This window comes from Rana temporaria, chromosome 4, assembly GCF_905171775.1.
Source record: "Rana temporaria chromosome 4, aRanTem1.1, whole genome shotgun sequence".
Lineage (NCBI taxonomy): Eukaryota > Metazoa > Chordata > Amphibia > Anura > Ranidae > Rana > Rana temporaria.
The window spans coordinates 471,378,952-471,393,433 of NC_053492.1; the positions used below are offsets into that span (position 1 = coordinate 471,378,952).

Here is a 14,482-nt window from a genome sequence, read left to right on the forward strand (position 1 = left end):
AATACCACCCACTCACACTCCTCTACTACTTGCCTAATACTGCCCACTCGCACTCCTCTACTACTTACCTAATACCGACACATTCCTACTACTTACCCAATACTACCCACCACACTCCTCTACTACTTTCCTAATTCTACCCACCACACTCTTCTACTACTTTCCTAATACTACCCACCACAGTCCTCTACTACTTACCTAATACACCCCACCACACTCCTCTACTACTTTCCCAATACTTCCCACCACACTCCTCTACTACTTACCTAATACTACCCACCACACTCCTACTACTTACCTAATACTACCCACCACACTCCTCTACTACTTACCCAATACTGCCCACTCACACTCCTCTACTACTTACCTAATACTACCCACCACACTCCTCTACTACTTTCCTAATACTGCCCACCACACTCCTCTACTACTTACCCAATACTGCACACCACACTCTTCTACTACTTTCCTAATACTACCCACCACAGTCCTCTACTACTTACCTTATACATCCCACCACACTCCTCTACTACTTACCCAATACTACCCACCACTCTCCTCTACTACTTACCTAATACTACCCACCACACTCCTCTACTACTTACCCAATGCTACCCACCATACTCCTCTACTACTTACCCAATACTACCCACCACACTCCTCTACTACTTACCTAATACTGCCCACTCACACTCCTCTACTACTTACCCAATACTACCCACCACACTCCTCTACTACTTACCCAATACTACCCACCCCACTCCTCTACTACTTACCCAATACTACCCACCACACTCCTCTACTACTTTCCCAATACTACCCACCACACTCCTCTACTACTTACCCAATACTACCCACTCACACTCCTCTACTACTTACCTAATACTATCCACCACACTCCTCTACTACTTACCCAATACTACCCACCACACTCCTACTACTTACCCAATACTACCCACCACACTCCTCTACCACTTACCCAGTACTACCCACCACACTCCTCTACTACTTACCTAATACTACCCACAACACTCCTCTACTACTTACCCAATACTAGCCACCACACTTGTTTACTACTTACCTAATACTACCCACTAAACATCAAACTCCTCTACTACTAACCTACCCACTACACATCATACTAGCTTACTACACCTAGTACACATAGCACTTCTCTGCTACCCCCTCCACCTCTATACCACTCCTAATACTGGCCACTGCACATCACTTAATACTACCCACCACACTCCTCTACTACTTACCTAATACCACCCACTCACACTCCTCTACTACTTACCTAATACTACCTACCACACTCCTCTACTACTTACCCAATACTGCCCACCACACTCCTCTACGACTACCCACCACACTCCTCTACTACTTTCCTAATACTACCCACCACACTCCTCTACTACTTACCTAATACTACCCACCACACTCCTCTACTACTTACCTAATGCTACCCACCACACTCCTCTACTACTTACCTAATACTACCCACCACACTCCTCTACTACTTACCCAATACTACCCACCACACTCCTCTACTACTTACCTAATACTACCCACCACACTCCTCTACTACTTTCCTAATACTACCCACCACACTCCTCTACTACTTACCTAATGCTACCCACCACACTCCTCTACTACTTTCCTAATGCTACCCACCACACTCCTCTACTACTTACCTAATGCTACCCACCACACTCCTCTACTACTTTCCTAATACTACCCACCACACTCCTCTACTACTTACCTAATGCTACCCACCACACTCCTCTACTACTTTCCTAATGCTACCCACCACACTCCTCTACTACTTACCTAATGCTACCCACCACACTCCTCTACTACTTTCCTAATACTACCCACCACAGTTGTCCTCTACTTCTTTCCTAATACTACTCACCACACTCCTACTATTTGCCTAATACTACCCACCATTCTACTCTACTACTTACCTAATACTACCTACCACACTCCTCTACTACTTACCTAATACTACCCACCACACTCCTCTACTACTTACCCAATACTGCCCACCACACTCCTCTACGACTACCCACCACACTCCTCTACTACTTTCCTAATACTACCCACCACACTCCTCTACTACTTTCCTAATACTGCCCACAACTGGGATATGTAAACATTTGATCAGGGTCATTTGGGTAGTTTCTGTTGTCATTATGATATAAAAAGAGTAAACACAGATGATTGATAATAAATGGCTTCAGCCAAACACTAACCATGAGTGAGAGAAAAGTTTTTGTGTTCTCATTCATATTCTCTGAGAAACGGCCAAGAAATCATAAATTCTGCCAGGGTATGTAAACTTATGAGCACAGCTGTATGTATACTTTTCTTAAATACGGATGCGGGGAACTCGCAGTCGGATCTCCTGTATATTTTATAGATCGGCGACGGGAAATATTTAAGTGATGGGATTGGTGCGACAATCATCTAGCAGTTTCAGGGGGACGTTGGCAATGGCAGCCACATGTTCCATCCTAGGTTTTCCTCCTAACACCTTTTTTTGCTTTTCTCCCGCTGACAGAACCGCGCGGCGCCCCCTGCCTCCAAGACCTGGCGATGACCTGAAGAATCACAGAGGATCTATATGACATCTGAGACGTCGCACTTCCTGGCCGGCCCCTCCATGTTCTGTGTAAGCCTCTGTCCACTGACCTTTCTTTGTGAGGTTATTTTTTTTAACCACATCAATACCGGGCACTTTCACCTCCTTCCTTCCCAGACCAATTTTGAGCTTTCAGCGCACTTTCAATTAGAGGTCGATATTTGTCAGTTTTGGAGAAATCGGCCGATTTTTATCCAAATTAGGCCGATATTTTACATGGCCGCTAGCAGTGCCACGGATCCGGAGCTAGGCCGAAGCCGCGGCCTTTCCTGATGCTGTGACCGCGGCGGCAATCCGCGGATTGCCCCCGCAGTCACAGCATCAGGAAAGGCCACGGCTTCGGCCTAGCTCCGGAGCCGCGGCCATCTTGGTACACCCAGCGCGGCGGCCCTCCTCTCTGTTTACACCCACAGAGGAGGAGGGGCCTGCGCTCGTGGGACACACATCGCTCTCTGTACTACGGGGGGCAGGGGGGGGTGTCTATACTGGAGGGAGAGGGGGTCTGACACCATTTTTTTTGCGCTAGTGCCACCTGCCATCCAGTGCCACCTGCCAGTGCTAATACCAGTGCCGCCAATTAGTGCCACCTTCCATCCAGTGCCACCATCCAGTGCCAATTAGTGCCACCTTCCATCCAGTGCCATCTGCCAATGCCACCTGCCAGTGCCAATACCAGTGCCACCATCCAGTGCCAATTGGTGCCACCTACCAGTGCCAACTAAAGCCATCAGTGCCACATGCCAACCAGTGCCATCTGCCAGTGCTAACTATTGCCTGTCAGTGCCACCTGCCAGTGCCAATTGGTGCCACCTGCCAGTCAGTGCCATCTGCCAATGCCACCTGCCAGTGCCAATACCAGTGCCAATTAGTGCCACCTTCCATCCAGTGCCACCTACCAGTGCCAACTAAAGCCATCAGTGCCACATGCCAAACAGTGCCACCTGCCAGTGCTAACTATTGCCATCCAGTGCCACCTGCCAGTGCCAATTGGTGCCACCTGCCAGTCAGTGCCAATTGCCAGTGCCACCTGCCAGTGCCACGTGCCAATTAGTGCCATCTGCCAGTGCCAACCAGTGTCATCTGCCAATCAGTGCCACCTGCCAGTGCCAATAAGTGCCACCTGCCAATCAGTGCCTTCTGCTAGTGCCGTCTTCCAGTGCCAATTAGTGCCATTTAAAAAAAAGTATCGGTATTCGGTATAGGCGAGTACTTGAAAAAAAGTATCGGTACTTGTACTCAGTCCTAAAAAAGTGGTATCGGGACAACCCTAGTTTAAAGTACATCTTAGACCGGATATAAGCAAGACTTTTTTTCTTATTTGTAAAATCTCAGGTTCAGATACTTCCATTGAGTGTTTCTCCTCTCCGTAGTGACAATGAAGAGAAGAGCGGAACGTGATTTTCAGAGCAGCGCTCTGACTAAACAGAAGAAACGTATTGAAGAATTGGGCCTGAACCTGAGCTCCACCTCTGACGATGACACCCAGTTCAGCAATCATGGCACCCAGGGTAAGGCCTTCTGGAATATTCTGACCCGGGGCCCCTGACTACAGTACTATAAGTTGGAAATAATGGCGTCTTCAATAGCCAATCAGATGTCACCTGCTTTCTGAATGGCTGCTTTGGGCTACAGCTCCTAATTCCTCTTCACTCGTGTTTTCTAGATCAGGGGGTCTCAAACTGGCAGCCCTCCAGCTGTTGCGAAACGACAAGTCCCAAGGCTGACATTTACAAACATGACTCCCACAGGTATAGGCATGATGGGACTTGTAGTTTCGCAACAGTTGGATGTTTGAGACCCCCTGTACATGATAAATCTCCATGTCATAGTACCTGAAGTAACTGCAATAATATACAATCTAATATAAGCTATGTAACTATTGCATATATGTGTTGACTTGTCTAAGCCTATAATTAGCTAGTCCTATTAGGACTCTGCTAAGCACAATGATGTAAAGTTAGTTATGAAAACACACACGGCTGCTAGTAAACAATATCTTATTTATTTCCTAAGAAAATAGGAATATTCTAACATCACACACTAAACGGCAGACATCTACATAACAACAAAACATCAAAGATACTTATCACATCCTCTAGATCAGGGATCCTCAAACTACGGCCCTCCAGTTGTTGTAGAACTACACATCCCATGATGTGTAGAAATCCCAACGTCATAATACCCCTGTACATGAGAAATCTCAATGTCATAATACTGTTTTTTTTCCAGGACAAATTGGGCTTTCTATTGGTGGTAAATAGTAATGGACAGCTCCTGATTTTAATTTTTTTTCATTATCAAAGGAAAACTGCCCCCCCCCCTCCAAAAAAAAAAAAAAAAAATATATATATATATATATATATATATATATATATATATAAAAGCTATATACCAGTATTTCTTGTTACTACCATAAGCTGCCACCAAAAAATCCCACAAAATAAAATCTCCTGCTCCTGACGATCACAACGATACCACATATGTGTATGTTATAATTACTGATTCTAATTTAAAAAGAAAAAAATCCTGTCCCAAAATATACTGACCCTGACCTTTGACCCTTACTTGACCTAAACACTAACCCTGGCACTGACCTAGATCAAACCTTAACATTTTTAAAAAAAATTTTTATTATTATATTTTTACAAAGGGCCCTTTCACATGGACGTGTCCGGGCTCCGCTTTGCTGAGCAGGCAGGTAACAGGTCTGCCTCCTCACACTGTGCAGGGACCGACCTGTCAGAGCGCCGCTCTCCTCTATACCGACTTGTCAGAGCGCCGCTCTCCTCTATACCGACCTGTCAGAGCGCCGCTCTCCTCTATGCCGACCTGTCAGAGCGCCGCACTCCTCTATGCCGACCTGTCAGAGCGCCGCTCTCCTCTATGCCGACCTGTCAGAGCGCCGCTCTCCTCTATGCCGACCTGTCAGAGCGCCGCTCTCCTCTATGCCGACCTGTCAGAGCGCCGCTCTCCTCTATGCCGACCTGTCAGAGCGCCGCTCTCCTCTATGCCGACCTGTCAGAGCGCCGCTCTCCTCTATACCGACCTGTCAGAGCGCCGCTCTCCTCTATGCCGACCTGTCAGAGCGCCGCTCTCCTCTATACCGACCTGTCAGAGCGCCGCTCTCCTCTATACCGACCTGTCAGAGCGCCGCTCTCCTCTATGCCGACCTGTCAGAGCGCCGCTCTCCTCTATACCGACCTGTCAGAGCGCCGCTCTCCTCTATGCCGACCTGTCAGAGCGCCGCTCTCCTCTATGCCGACCTGTCAGAGCGCCGCTCTCCTCTATGCCGACCTGTCAGAGCGCCGCTCTCCTCTATGGGGGATCGGAAGAAGACGGACCGTAGAGTCCGTTTTCATCCGATCCGATCCGCCAGACGGATGGAAAACGGGGTTTCCACCCGTCACACTTTAGTGGATTGGGGCGGGTGCACTGCTGGACACAATGTTGCTTATGTAAAGCTGGATTTGCAGGCTCCTCCCCTGTACAACGTTTTCTGTTCTTATCCGTTTTTATTTTCCGGTGCTCGTTGTATACATAACCTGTATGGTGTTTTCTGCCCTTCCACAGAGTCTTCCACTAGCGGGACCGGCTCGGACAGTGAGAGCGATGAGAAGAGACCTGTGTTTGGGTCGGGGGATAAAGATAAAACGGAGCCCCTCTCAGAAGGCACATCATCCCGCTACTCCATGTTCAACAGCGTCTCCCAGAAACTCATGGTAATCCCATACTGGTGATGGATAAACCGCTAAATCCCTTTTCTCATTAGCAGTCTTGTGACGTCTATCAGTGTCTGGTTAAAGCTTGTAGGAGGAGTTTTTATTCTCTGACTGTTCGATGAGGCTGCATGACCCCTGACCCTCTGCCTGGGCAGTGCTGATTGGCCCTGTGCTGATTACACGCATCCTCCCAAAAAAAAACTCTCTAGCAATACACACAAAACTGAGCATGTGCAGAGTGCCTCCAAGGTTCTGTACTATCAGGAGATGGATTGGGGAAAGTGGAAAAATGGGAGGATCACAGAAGACAGGATCAACAGCCTTTTTACACAATGCAGAGGTTTAACCCCTTAGGTTTCACAGTATTACAAGCATGCTTTACTGCAAATACACACTGGCCCAGATTCAGGTAGAATTGCGCTATATTTGCGCGGGCACAGGGCAACGTTTTTGCCCTGCGCCCACGCAAATATTTTGCGCTGCCCTCGATTCACGGAGCAGTAGCTCCGTGAATTGCGAGGGCGCGCCGGCAAAATTGCCCGGCGTAAGCGCGCGCAATGTAAATGATCCCGCCGGGGGCGGGAATCATTTAAATTAGGCGCGCTCCCGCGCATGCTTCGTCGGGAAACTTTCCCGACGTGCATTGCGGCAAATGACGTCGCAAGGACGTCATTTGCTTCAAAGTGAACGTGAATGGCGTCCAGCGCCATTCACGCATCACTTACGCAAACGCCGTGAAATTCAAATTTCACGGCGCGGGAGCGGCGGCTATACTTTAGCATTGGCTGCCCCTGCTATTAGAAAGGGCAGCCTTGCGCTAAAGTTGCCGTACGGAAACTCCGTACCTGGCTTGCGCGGGGCCCGCGCAAGTTTGTGAATCAGTTGGTAGTATGCAATTTGCGTACTACACGCTGATCACAATGGGAGCGCCCCCTAGCGGCCATCGTAAGAATGCAGCCTAAGATATGCGTGGCATAAGAGCCTTATGCCGCGCAGATTTTAGGCTGCAGTCGGTGTAACGAGGTTCCTGAATCAGGAGCACTCGTTACACAGGAGCAAGTAAGCAATTGCGCCGTGTAACTTATGGTTACACGGGCGCAATTGCTTCTTGAATCTGGGCCACTGATTTTACTGTTGTAGGTTTAGTAACACAAACTTTCAGGGAATTCCTCTCACTTCCTGTTTTGGCTATAGGACAGGAAGTGAAGATATCCCCCTCCCCAACAAAAAAAAAACTGACAGGGCCAGATTCAGAAAGAAGATACGACGGCATATCTCCTGATACGCCGTTCGTATCTCTAAGTCCGGCCGTCGTATCTATGCGCCTGATTCATAGAATCAGTTACGCATAGATATGCCTAAGATCTGACAAGTGTAAGTGACTTGCACCGTCGGATCTTAGGCTGCAATTCCAGGCCGGCCGCTAGGTGGCGCTTCCGTATCTTTTACGCGTCGAATATGCAAATGAGCATTTACGCCGATTCAGAAACGACCGACCGGCGCTTTTTTTTTTTTACGTCGTTTGCGTTCGTCTTTTTGCGGCGGAAAGTTACCCCTGCTATAGGAGGGGTAAGTGCGACGTATCCTATGTTAAGTATGGCCGTCGTTCCCGCGCCGAGTTTTGAATTTTTTTACGTCGTTTGCGTAAGTCGTTCGCGAATACGGCCGGACGTAATTTACGTTAACGTCGAAACCAATTACGTCCTTGCGACGTCATTTGTAGCAATGCACGCTGGGAAAATTTGCGGACGGCGCATGCGCTGTTCGATCGGCTCGCGGGGACGCGCCTGATTTAAATTGTACACGCCCCCTAGCCGCGGAATTTGAATTCCGCCGGGGGATTTACGATACGCCGCTGCAACTTTAGAGGCAAGTGTAAAGCACCTGCCTCAAAAAATTGCGGCGGCGTAACGTAAATCAGATAGGTTACGCGGATCTAAAGATCCGCTGACCTATCTGAATCTAGCCCACAGGGGTTATAACCCTCTCTTCTCTTACTCTATCCCGTAGTCCTACTTTACACTGTCCGTTGTGTTTATTTTCTGTAAGCGCACAATGAATTCCTGGATGTTAAATCGTTTCTTTGTTTGTTTCCATCATTTAGGCCAAGATGGGTTTCCGGGAAGGCGAGGGTTTGGGGAAGTACGGCCAGGGCCGGAAGGAGATTGTCGAAACGTCCAATCAGAAAGGGCGGAGAGGTCTCGGGTTAATCCTAAAAGGGTTTGAAAAGGAACTGGATGTGGACTGGAGGAATGCGCCTGAGGTGAGTGGTGAGCACATGGAGGGTGTATATAGAGGAATCGGCCTGGGGTGAGTGGTGATTACATGGAGGGTGTATAGATGGGGGAATCAGCCGGAGGTGGGTGGTGATCACATGGAGGGTGTATATAGAGGAATCAGCCTGGGGTGAGTGGTGAGCACATGGAGGGTGTATAGATGGAGGAAGCAGCCTGAGGTGAGTGGTGAGCACATGGAGGGTGTATAGATGGAGGAATCAGCCGGAGGTGGGTGGTGATTACATGTTGGGTGTATAGATGGAGGAATCAGCCTGAGGTGAGTGGTGAGCACATGGAGGGTGTATAGATGGAGGAATCAGCCTGGGGTGAGTTGTGAGCACATGGAGGGTGTATAGATGGAGGAATCAGCCTGAGGTGAGTGGTGATCACATGGAGGGTGTATAGATGGAGGAATCAGCCTGGGGTGAGTGGTGATCACATGGAGGGTGTTATAGATGGAATCAGCCTGAGGTGAGTGGTGATCACATGGAGGGTGTATATAGAGGAATCGGCCTGGGGTGAGCGGTGATCACATGGAGGGTGTATAGATGGAGGAATCAGCCGGAGGTGAGTGGTGATCACATGGAGGGTGTATAGATGGAGGAATCAGCCTGAGGTGAGTGGTGATCACATGGAGGGTGTATAAATGAAGGAATCAGCCTGAGGTGAGTGGTGAGCACATGGAGGCTGTATAGATGGAGGAATCAGCCGAAGGTGAGTGGTGAGCACATGGAGGGTGTATAGATGAGGGGGATCAGCCTGAGATGAGTGGTGATCACCTGGAGGGTGTTATATATGGAATCAGGCTGGGGTGAGTGGTGAGCACATGGAGGGTGTATAGATGGAGGAATCAGCCTGAGGTGAGTGGTGATCACATGGAGGGTGTATAAATGAAGGAATCAGCCTGAGGTGAGTGGTGAGCACATGGAGGCTGTATAGATGGAGGAATCAGCCGAAGGTGAGTGGTGAGCACATGGAGGGTGTATAGATGAGGGGGATCAGCCTGAGATGAGTGGTGATCACCTGGAGGGTGTTATATATGGAATCAGGCTGGGGTGAGTGGTGAGCACATGGAGGGTGTATAGATGGAGGAATCAGCCTGGGGTGAGTGGTGAGCACATGGAGGGTGTATTGATGGAGGAATCGGCCTGGGGTGAGTGGTGAGCACATGGAGGCTGTATAGATGGAGGAATCAGCCTGGGGTGAGTGGTGATCACATGGAGGCTGTATAGATGGAGGAATCAGCCGAAGGTGAGTGGTGAGCACATGGAGGGTGTATAGATGAGGGGGATCAGCCTGAGATGAGTGGTGATCACCTGGAGGGTGTTATATATGGAATCAGGCTGGGGTGAGTGGTGAGCACATGGAGGGTGTATAGATGGAGGAATCAGCCTGGGGTGAGTGGTGAGCACATGGAGGGTGTATTGATGGAGGAATCGGCCTGGGGTGAGTGGTGAGCACATGGAGGCTGTATAGATGGAGGAATCAGCCTGGGGTGAGTGGTGATCACATGGAGGCTGTATAGATGGAGGAATCAGCCTGAGGTGAGTGGCGAGCACATGGAGGGTGCATAGATGGAGGAATCAGCCTGAGGTGATCACATGGAGGGTGTATATAGAGGAATCAGCCTGAGGTGAGTGGTGAGCACATGGAGGGTGTATAGATGGAGGAATCAGCCTGAGGTGAATGGTGAGCACGTTGGGTGTATAGATGGAGGAATCAGCCTGAGATGAGTGGTGATCACATGGAGGGTGTATAGATGGAGGAATCAGCCTGGGGTGAGGTGTGTCAGTGTTTCATGTCTGGTTTTGCTACCCAGACAGTCACTGACCTGGAAGAAGCAAGCTGCCAGTGAAATGGGAAAAGCTGGTTGCAGGTCCGGAGTCTCACAAAGCACTGATACCTGTACTGATGTGATCACTGATTGGGAATCTAAGGATTCAAATCTCTGAAAACAAGTCAAACAATTTTCCTTCTTTCCGCCCTCACAGAATTCATTCATCTGCTGCTGTTCAGTGATTGGTTGCGCCCTTCACATGAAATGTCTAAATGTTTTTATGTTTGATATTGTAGGCAACAGCCTACGAAGAAGTCGATTGGTTCCCAGAATGTACCACCGAGATTCCAGATAATGATGAGATGAATGATTGGCTGACAGTGGGCAAGGTAGGGTATTAATTGGCATTCGTCTTCTACAATTTCTGTTGTTCAATTTCCTTTAGATCAGGGGGTCTCAAACTGGCGGCCCTCCAGCTGTTGCAGAACTACAAGTCCCATCATGCCTCTGCCTGTGGGAGTCGTGCTTGTAACGGTCAGCCTTGCAATGCCTCATGGGGACTTGTAGTTTCGCAACAGCTGGAGGGCCGCCAGTTTGAGATCCCCCTGCTTTAGATTAACCTTCAACTATGCAATGTAAGGACCCGCCTGATTGCATACAATTTAACCACTTCCCGACCGCCGCATGTATATGTACGTCCACAGAATGGCACGTACAGGCAAATGGGCGTACATCTACGTCCTTGCCTTCTAGCGGGTGGGGGGTCCGATCGGGACCCCCCTCCCCCGCTACATGCGGCGGTCGGATTCCCACGGGGAGCGATCCGGGACGACGGCGCGGCTATTCGTTTATAGCCGCTTCGTCGCGATCGCTCCCCGGAGCTGAAGAACGGGGAGAGCCGTATGTAAACACGGCTTCCCGTGCTTCACTGTGGCGGCGTATCGATCGAGTGATCCCTTTTATAGGGAGACACAATCGATGACGTCAGTCCTACAGCCACACCCCCCTACAGTTGTAAACACACACTAGGTGCACCCTAACTCCTACAGCGCCACCTGTGGTTAACTCCCAAACTGCAACTGTCATTTTCACAATAAACAATGCAATTTAAATGCATTTTTTGCTGTGAAAATGACAATGGTCCCAAAAATGTGTCAAAATTGTCCGAAGTGTCCGCCATAATGTCGCAGTCACGAAAAAATCGCTGATCGCCGCCATTAGTAGTAAAAAAAAAAAAAATAATAAAAATGCAATAAAACTATTCCCTATTTTGTAAACGCTATAAATTTTGCGCAAACCAATCGATAAACGCCTATTGCGATTTTTTTTTTTACCAAAAATAGGTAGAAGAATACGTATCGGCCTAAACTGAGGAAAAAAAAAATGTATATATGTTTTTGGGGGATATTTATTATAGCAAAAAGTAAAAAATATTGAATTTTTTTCAAAATTGTCGCTCTATTTTTGTTTATAGCGCAAAAAAAATAAAAACCGCAGAGGTGATCAAATACCACAAAAAGAAAGCTCTATTTGTGGGGGAAAAAGGACGCCAATTTTGTTTGGGAGCCACGTCGCACGACCGCGCAATTGTCTGTTAAAGCGATGCAGTGCCGAATCGCAAAACCTGGCCTGGGCATTTAGCTGCTTAAAGGTCCGGGGCTTAAGTGGTTAAAAAGTGTAGGAAAGTTGTACAAGAAAATTACTTGGAACCCCCAAACATTATGCATTTTTTTTCTAACATCCTAGAGAATAAAATGGCGGTTGTTGCAATGCTTTCTGTCACACCGTATTTGGGCAGCGGTCTTACAAGCGCACTTTTTTTGGAAAAAATACACTTTTTTTTAATAAAAAAATAAGACAACAGTAAATTTAGTCCAATTTTTTTTTATATTGTGAAAGATAACGTTACACCGAGTAAATTGATACCCAACATGTCACGCTTTCAAAGTTGCGCCCGCTCGTAAAAAAGGCGACAAACTTTTACCCTTAAAAATCTCCATAGGCAACGTTTAAAAAAATTCTACAGGTTGCATGTTTTGTGTTACAGAGGAGGGCTAGAATTATTGCTCTCGCTCTACCGATCGCGGCGATGCCTCACATGTGTGGTTTGAATACCGTTTTCATAGGCGGGCGCTGCTCACGTATGCGTTCGCTTCTGCGCGTGAGCTCGACGGGACGGGCCTCTTTAATTTTTTTTTCTTATTTATTTTACCTTTGTTTTTATTTTTACATTGTTCTTTGAAAAAAAAAAAAAAAATGTAATTTTTTTTCCTATTACAAGGAATGTAAACATCCCTTGTAATAGGAAAAACATGACAGGTCCTCTTAAATATGAGATCTGACCTCACTAATTACACTAAAGTGCAATAAAAAAAAAAAAAAAATTGTCAGTTGAAAAAATTCAAACAAAAAAATGTCCCTTTAAGAGCATTGGGCGGAAGTGACGTTTTGACGTTGCTTCCGCCCTGCTATGGTATGGAGACAGGTGGGGGCCACTAGGGGTGCGTGCGCGCCCCCCCTCGTCCCTGATCCCGACGCGCACGATCGCCGACGGGCACACGCGATCGCTCGTTACAGAGCGAGGACCGGGAACTGTGAGTGTAAACACACAGCTCCCGGTCCTGTCAGCAGGAGAGAAATGCTAATCTTCTGTTCATACAATGTATGAACAGCGATCAGTGATTTCCCCTAGTGAGGCCACCCCCCCTACAGTTAGAACACACCCAGGGAACATACTTAACCCCTTCCCCGCCCCCTAGTGTTAACCCCTTCCCTGCCAGTGGCATTTTTATAGTAATCCGTGCATTTTTATAGCACTGATCGCTATAAAAATTTAAATGGTCCCAAAAATGTGTCAAAAGTGTCCGCCATAATGTCGCAGTACCGAAAAAAAATCGCTGATCGCCGCCATTACTAGTAAAAAAAAATATTAATAAAAATGCCATAAAAATACCCCCTATTTTGTAAACGCTATAACTTTTGTGCAAACCAATCAATAAACGCTTATTGCGTTTTTTTTAACGGAAAATATGTAGAAGAATACGTATCGGCCTAAACTGAGGAAATTTTTTTTTTTTTTAATATATTTTTGGGGGATATTTATTATAGCAAAAAGTAAAAAATATTATTTTTTTTCAAAATTGTCGCTCTATTTTTGTTTATAGCGCAAAAACTAAAAACCACAGAGGTGATCAAATACCACCAAAAGAAAGCTCTATTTGTGGGGAAAAAAGGACGCCAATTTTGTTTGGGAGCCACGTCGCACGACCGCGCAATTGTCAGTTAAAGCGACGCAGTGCCGAATCGCAAAAAGTGCTCTGGTCTTTGACCAGCAATATGGTCCGGGGGTTAAGTGGTTAAAAAAAATTGCACATTTTTTTGCAGGTAAAAAAAGTGCATTTAATTTTTTTTTTCCTTTTTAAAGTTTTTTTTATTTATTTTTTTCCTGAATATCTTCCTTTACCTTAGTGCAGTCCTCCTTCACTTACCTCATCCTTCCATTTTGCTTTTAAATGTCCTTATTTCTTCTGAGAAATCCTCACTTCCTGTTCTTCTGTCTGTAACTCCACACAGTAATGTGAGGCTTTCTCCCTGGTGTGGAGTGTCGTGCTCGCCCCCTCCCTTGGACTACAGGAGAGTCAGGACGCCCACTAACACACAGCTCCTTTCTCTATCTGCAACGTAGAGAGCGTCCTGACTCTCCGGTAGTCCAAGGGAGGGGGCGAGCACGACACTTCACACCAGGGAGAAAGCCTCGCATTACGGTGTGGAGTTACAGACAGAAGAACAGGAAGTGAGGATTTCTCAGAAGAAATAAGGACATTTAAAAGCAAAATGGAAGGATGAGGTAAGTGAAGGAGGACTGCACTAAGGTAAAGGAAGATATTTAGGAAAAAAAATTACCTTTACAACTCCTTTAACCACTTAAGGACCCCTTCACGCCTATATACGTCACCAGAATGTCACGGCTGGGCACATCCACGTACCTGTACGTGGCCCTTTAAGCGCAGCCATGGGGTCGCGCGCGCGCCACCAGCGCGTGCATGCGGCCCAGTCCGGAGCTCCA

General features: G+C 47.4%; 1 protein-coding gene across 2 annotated transcripts in view; it reads left to right on the forward strand.

The window, feature by feature from the left end:
* The window catches only part of CMTR1 (cap methyltransferase 1), a 66,058-nt gene that overhangs the window by 3,773 nt on the left and 47,803 nt on the right, over nt 1-14,482 (forward strand). For both annotated transcript variants that reach the window (XM_040351800.1, XM_040351801.1), the window contains exons 2-6: nt 2,564-2,674; nt 4,015-4,152; nt 6,215-6,363; nt 8,468-8,626; nt 10,713-10,805. In XM_040351800.1, coding sequence (XP_040207734.1) covers nt 4,020-4,152; nt 6,215-6,363; nt 8,468-8,626; nt 10,713-10,805 — 534 coding nt within the window. In that variant the 5' untranslated portion in view covers nt 2,564-2,674; nt 4,015-4,019. The remainder of the gene's footprint in view (nt 1-2,563; nt 2,675-4,014; nt 4,153-6,214; nt 6,364-8,467; nt 8,627-10,712; nt 10,806-14,482) is intronic.